The 7,193-nt window shown below is 42.6% G+C and overlaps 1 protein-coding gene across 1 annotated transcript in view; it reads right to left on the bottom strand.

Annotated features, from left to right (window-relative positions):
• LOC145398196 (cell division control protein 42 homolog) overlaps positions 1-4,825 on the bottom strand; it is a 130,609-nt gene extending 125,784 nt beyond the window's left edge. The window contains exon 1 of the mRNA XM_080271152.1: positions 4,361-4,825. Coding sequence (XP_080127278.1) covers positions 4,361-4,718 — 358 coding nt within the window. The 5' untranslated portion in view covers positions 4,719-4,825. The remainder of the gene's footprint in view (positions 1-4,360) is intronic.
• Positions 4,826-7,193: the final 2,368 nt, after the last annotated feature.

Below are 7,193 nucleotides of genomic sequence, written 5' to 3' on the forward strand. Positions count from 1 at the left end.
TCTCTCTCTCTCTCTCTCACACACACACACACACACACACAAAATCTCTACCGTTACCGTATGCCTATATGAAATACCTGAGATTACCAACAGTAGAGAAACCTGTTACTCAAAATACCGTACGTTTTAAAGTCTCTCCTCGTAGGGATTTTTCTCAGATGAACAAAATATTCGACCATCTTTTACATGTTTACTATAGTAGGATTTTTTTCTCGACTAAAAATCGCAGGACAGTTTTTACATTGCTTGTCCTTTTGCGCATTTCCTTCTTCATTCTTTTTCTGTGTGGTTTCATCTGATATTGTGGGTTGTTTGAAACGTATTTTTATATATTGTAATTAACCTCACCTAATGTAAAGTGTGATAAAAACCCATATAGGTGGCACTACTCAAGGTCTAATAACTGGCACTACTTCGTCGTGCGCAACAATGGCGCCCCACATCCCCGACCAAAACACCTCGTCCCCTTCAAGATATACCGGTATCCTTTATGCGGAGGACTGTTCAGGTTACGGTACTTAAATTACTATCAAAAAAAAAAATCCAGCCACATACCGGTACAACAAATCAACCCACATAGAATAAGAAAAAAATAAATAAATAAATCGCCGAAAGAGAGCCTGTAACTCAAATATTGTCCAGATTTCCTAATACTGGAATAAATATAAAAATGAACGTGCGCCGATTGTGGTTGCTGTTGCTCCAAGCCCCTGAAACGAAGGCTGAATGGTGCATGACGTTTACAAATATACAAGTACAGGCTTTATGTAACTAAAATACAAAACAAACTAGGGATTGGCCAGCCTCTTGAAATCACGTAGACTGGAGAAGAAAATTAACTAAAAGCGAGAGTGATGCAGATCCCTGGGAGGTATGCGGCATTAAGAGGCTGGTCAAATCCTTCATGTCAACGATGTACTATTTATAATAATCTCACTCAGACGGTTTTGCTGTTATGAAAATCCCCTACTAGATGGATTATTTACCACAGTACACCCTTCATTTTGAAAAGCATATCCAAAGGTATATGTCAAAATAAAAGTTTCCCTAAGTAGATGAAATTGGATACAGTGGCAAAAATACAAAAAATACTGTACGTCCTGTAGTGAAGAGGTGCTACATAGCCTCCTAGCCCCAGACCGCTAGCAGAAACAAATACAAAGGAAGCATGTAGGCTAGGGCATGAGGGAGGCTGAAGGGATGGGACAGGAAGAGGCTAGTTAAGAAGCAGTTGAGGAATATGGCCAGAGGATGACCAGCCCTTCGTCCTGCCCAGTGCACATGCCCTCCTCATACCACGCTGGAGAGGGGCGCCTTCACGTGGTGGCATTGACAGGACTGGGTGGTGGAGCTGCCCGATTATACAAACGTCCCCCCAAAACGTCCCTCAATCCCCTCCCTGTCCCCTAAAAACGTTCCTCAAGCCCCTGCCTGTCTCCTAGCTCCCTCAATCCCCTCCCTGTCCCTTAAAAACGTCCCTCAATCCCCTCCCTGTCCCTTAAAAACGTCCCTCAATCCCCTCCCTGTCCTTGTCCCCTAAAAATATCCCTCAATCACCTCCCTGTCCCCTAAAAACGTCCCTCCATCCCTTAAATACGTCCCTCAATCCCCTCCCATTCCCGAAAGGAGAAGGGCAACTACTACTACTTCTACTACTACTACCACTCCTATTACTACCATTACTACTACTACTACTACTACTACTATTACGGTACTATCGATACGAATCAGAAAGGTTCGTCTGTAGTGAGAAGGGTATATATCAACCTGAGTGTGTGTGTGTGTGTGTGTGTGTGTGTGTGTGTGTGTAAATCATCGGGTATAAATCCGCAGAGTACGAACAAATGTCAGCAAGTGAGATCATTCAATATAAATAAGAACGGGAGGCAAACGACGTACCGCCTAAAGCACCGTGGATCTAGGAAAGACATTTGATGACTATGGGATACGAAAGGACTGAAAGAGAGAGAGAGAGAGAGAGAGAGAGAGAGAGAGAGAGAGAGAGAGAGAGAGAGAGAGAGAGAGAGAGAGAGAATGACGAACAGACTATATGCAGAAACCAAAATATATGAATCATAAGGCACTGTACTTTGTGGTCAGAAATATATACAAAATAACATAAATAACACCAGTAATAACACTGCAATAAAAGTCTCCGTTGCAACACTTCCTTGGCGATTTATTTTGCATAATACATTGAGTTACACTGCATGGTGTGTTATATATACCGCTCGCTATAATGCCCACGTCGATTGCCTTAATATACAAAAGGATACCGTATTGTTTTGAATAAATCGCTATGGAAAGGATGTTGCGAAATTCCTAAAGCCACTCAAAGGGACTGGGATCAAAATCAAGGGCACTCAGCAGATGTTATAAATTAGGCTATTATCGAGGTCATGTAAGATCAGAGGGTGAGGTCATGTAAGGTCAGAGGGAGGGGTCATGTAAGGTCAGAGGATGGGGTCGGGGAAGGTCAGATCAGAAGGTGGGGACAGGGAAGGTCATGTAAGGCAAAGTCAGAGGAGGGTGTTGTTATTACTGGTCTCAATAGGAGTCAGTCTGTAGAGTTGGGCGGCAGGGGGGCTGGCCGGGAGGAAATTTCGTCTCCGGACCAGAACTCTGAAAGTATTCACTATAGTCATGTAAATTCACACAGTTATGTGTCTTACAGTGAACTGATGCCTTTTTATAGGTAGAATGCTGTCTTAAGTAGTTGTTTTGAAAATAATGAATAAGTAAAGAATAATTTTTACAAAGATTTCAGTGTAGCCTGCGCACGAAATCTGAAGAGCCCATGTTGTGAATTCAGCGTGTTCTTTTTATGCCCACTTTTAAAAGAAAAGATTGTGGGCGCGGGTGAGGGCCGTTATGCGCTTGGTTAGGTGTGCAGGAAGGTGGGGGTGGGTGGGTATGTGCTTGGTCAGGTGTGCAGGAAGGTGGTGAGGGGGTATGTGCTTGGTCAGATGGAGTGTTGCAACAGCTCAGCACTGCCTCCGTCTCAACGAGGAGAGACTCTTGACCTGGAGGGGTTAGATATTGTCTTCATTTATTCACTGTAAAGGGTCTACAGTACAGCATCTAAAGCTGAGCAAAATCGTCTGGAGATGGCAGGAATCAAGCATCAAGTGAGTCATCTCATTGTAGGGTTTGCTTGCTGCTGCTGCTACTACTGATTATTATTATTATTATTATATATTATTATTATTATTAGTAGTAGTAGTAGTAATAGTAGCAGTAGTAGTAGTAGTACCATTATTATCACTATTATTATTATTATTATTATTATTATTGTTAGTACCGTATTTATTATTAATGTTATTCAATATTCAGCATTTCAAGACTAAACTATGATAAATATAGTACATATAGAAAGAAGCTCAGATACTTTTTGCCCTCCACAATAACTGGCAGTTCGAATTAAACCAGTCTAACATAGGCTAAAGTAACTGTTTTGAGAGAGAGAGGGAGAGAGAGAGAGAGAGAGGGTGTATGCTGTAATACTGTATGATTGTTCTACCAAATAGAGTGTGTGTGTGTGTGTGTGTGTGTGTGTGTGTGTGTGTGTGTGTGTGTGTGAGAAAGAGGATGTGTGTGCTGTAATACTGTGATTGTTCTACCACACAGTGTGTGTGTGTGTGTGTGTGTGTGTGTGTGTGTGTGTGTGTGTGAGAGAGAGAGAGAGAGAGAGAGAGAGAGAAAGAGAGAGGGAGAGAGAGTCAAACCAAGCATCAACTGATATAGCCAAGGATTTTAAGTTAGGAAGAAACTTAACAATACCCACTAGTTCACCATTGATATATAAAATTAATAATCCTCGTCCTCCCCTCCATTTATTTATGTGGGAGACAATTTATTTTAGGATTTTCTGAACAGCACCCATTTTCTTTCAATGTTTACAATCGAAATATTAATCTGAGCGCGGAAAAGCGTGAATATTTCGCTTTGGTGGGACTATAGCGGGAAAAAAGGGCAAAATATGGCATTTCTGATAATATGTGAGCATCAATATTATTCAGAACACACGGAAATCCATAAAGAAACCCGGAAAACCAAAATAAAGGTAAATAAAAACAAAAACGAACTAGACAGCTTTTCTAACTTGACTCTCTCTCTCTCTCTCTCTCTCTCAGCTGGAAAAATCGTGTTAACTGGAATAGGATTCTGATTTCTCCTAATTTTATGGTTCAAGCATAGTAAAACCGTCTGGTATTTAAAATTAATCTTAAAATCATCAGGTGGGCGAGGAGTGGATGATGATAATGATGATGATGGTGGTCTTATTATTATTACTATGAGAGAGAGAGAGAGAGAGAGAGAGAGAGAGAGGATTCCAGTCGAAGTATTTGCGTTAACTTACCGTTGTAGTTATCGAAGGCTGTAGGGACGTATTCCGTAGGGTAGCCATTGGTGGTGTAGGATACAACGAGGGATGTCTTGCCCACCGACCCGTCACCTACCAGAACACATTTCAGCTTGGTTTTCACTTCGCCATCCTCCTCAGACCCCATCAGGTAGGTGGCCGTGGTCGTGGGGTCGTGGGGCCTGACCAAGGGAGGCATAATAGTCGCCCCCGAGCTCCTGTAGATCCAGTCGTAGGGAGCGTCCTGGCCTCGAGATCCCCCAAGAGTGCTGTAGGGAGGCCGCTTGAACGAGTCCGGCCCGGAGTGGAAGAGATCGCGAGTGTACCTGTCGAAGCTACGTAGGCCCTTCAACATCACACCAGCCCTCACGAAACACTAAAGCACTACAACTGGCATTTGAATACTGGTGTCGAGGCTTGATCTGTCACCTTCCGACATGCATGAGGCACTTTTATAACGTTTCGAAACACATGGTATATGCCGCGGCGCAAGAGAGATGCGATATCCCTCCCTCTCTCACAGCCCGACTCACACTGTTTACACGAGAGAGCAGCAACAGCTGAGCCCGTGGCTGCCTCCCCCGGCCACATCACTCCCTCTCCCCTCTTCCCCCTCCCTCCTTAAGCAACCCACTCCTCTCCCTCCCATCAACGATCCCCACACTCCTCTCCATCCCATCAACGATCCCAACACTCCTCCCCTCCCCTCTCTCCCTTCTAGAATCCTTCCTTCCTTCGTCCGTCTAGCATTAGGGTTGCCAATCCAAAATCATAGAAGTCGCTAGAATTTCGCCAAATAAAGTCTTTCTTAAGTCACGAGAAAAACTAATCAAGCCAGCAGAATATTGGAAAAATTGCATCAAATTCTCTAAAATAACGAGGGATACATAGAAGCGATTACTGCTAGATCCAGCGAAAAAAAAACTTTAACTCTGGATATAATGCGACATACTTTGCCGAAATGCCTCCACTCTCCACTACTGTAGGTGCATTGGTTATTTATTTCAGGTCAACACCGAAGGGTTTTGTTCATGTGGGAGAAACCTTAGCTGTCAAAAAATACATATAGTAGATTCATTTAGAAATCCAAGCAACGAAATGGTTAAATATAGGTTGTGATTCTCATCGGTCACTATTTTTCGGCCTCGTTCATAAACTAGGGAAATAACGACGAACGTAAAGCAGTCATTTTAACTAAAACTAAATGTGCTAATTGATTATCTGAAAGTGATACCACAAGAAAACACGAACACTGCGCCGAAATAATAACATAATACGATTGGTACAAATGTGACACAGGGGAGAAGTGTTGCCAAGTTAGCAAAATAAATCGCTAGTTCTAGCATTGTGATTTGGGAAAACTGTATCGGATAGTTTTTTTTTTTTTTTTTTTTCTCACAGGGGTTGGTAGAAATTCTAGCCGATTTTTAGGTTGGACCCATAATGGCAAGTGTATTGATTTTCTCTGTATTACCGCATATGCCGTACTAATTAAGTAGACAACAATAAATATTTCAAACATACAGTATTTTGCCACAATCTCTGGTCTTCTCAGTCAATGGAGCGTTGCCTACACTTAATGATCATGTCCACGTAACTGTCCACAGTGAAATTTTGGACTAAAGCAGATAATTGCAGAATTATGAGTGGGATGTATATTTTTCAAGAATTATGGTTATAACCGTGTGGCTCCGCTCCCTCTCTTCCCCCTGAAAGGTGGATGGCGACATGAAGAGCAGCAATTTTAGCTTGCAGCCCACCAAGTTCACGTTCAAATGAGCCTTGACTCACGCAACAACATAGTAATAATAATAATAATAATAATAATAATAATAATGATAATGGTGGTAGGTGGGGGCGCCCACCATCCACTCGATGTAGTGCTGCTCTCGGATGTCTGCCCTTTCCTTTCTTCCATCCTCTTGTCTTTCCTTCATTCTTTCCTCACCCTGCTGCCCATGGGTGAGTTTACACTTCCTCTTCTGTCTTTCATTCTTTCCCCTTCCTTCTGCCAATGGGTGGCCCTACACTGAGTGACAAGCCTAATGGTTTCCTGTACAACAGGAGACCATTTACTACGCCGGGTGGTAACCAAATAACCAAATTATGGCACCTGGTGGTTTAGTGGGTAATTAAGGCGCTCTAATTGGATTAAGCCTGTGTAGGTATACAAGGGGTGGTTGAGGTTTATTGCTCACGTAATGCCACTCAGAGATGAGTGAGGCTGGTCACTCTCATCTTAAATATCAGGACCAACTTGCCTAGCCCCGGGCTCCTACGCTCCTCTTGAGGCACCATAGGACTGGATGGTGAATGAATGATGAATGAATGATAATAATACCGGTAATGATAATAATAATAATAATAATAATAATAATAATAATAATAATGCAAAATCAGAGCTTAGAAACTGTCTGAATGATGAGTCAATAATCGCCATTCTTCCTTAAACTGAATATCTACGTAGGAAATAAGGTATAAAGAACGGTCGGAGGAAGTTTAGGGAGCTCCTTCCTCTCCTAACACTGAGGAGGCTCTCTCTCCGTGCTATGGGATCCTTGTATGCAGCATGTGTTAGGAGTGTAATGCTGCACGGTAGTGAGGCAGTAAAGGAAGAGAATATATGTAGGCTCAAACGTAGAGAAATGACAATGAATAGATGGATATGTAGTGCGTCCTTGAATGCGAGGCTAGGACTGCTAGTGAAGAGATGCAGGATGGGACTAGAATGTATTGGTGCTGTGATGAAGAGGGGTAGATTAAGATGGTCTTATTGCGAAGATGGAGGATTATTGGATGAGGCAGGTGAGAGGTATGAACGTCAAGGGCA

This window comes from Coenobita brevimanus, chromosome 44 (assembly GCF_032717465.1).
Source record: "Coenobita brevimanus isolate Jiangsu-jjx chromosome 44, ASM3271746v2, whole genome shotgun sequence".
NCBI lineage: Eukaryota > Metazoa > Arthropoda > Malacostraca > Decapoda > Coenobitidae > Coenobita > Coenobita brevimanus.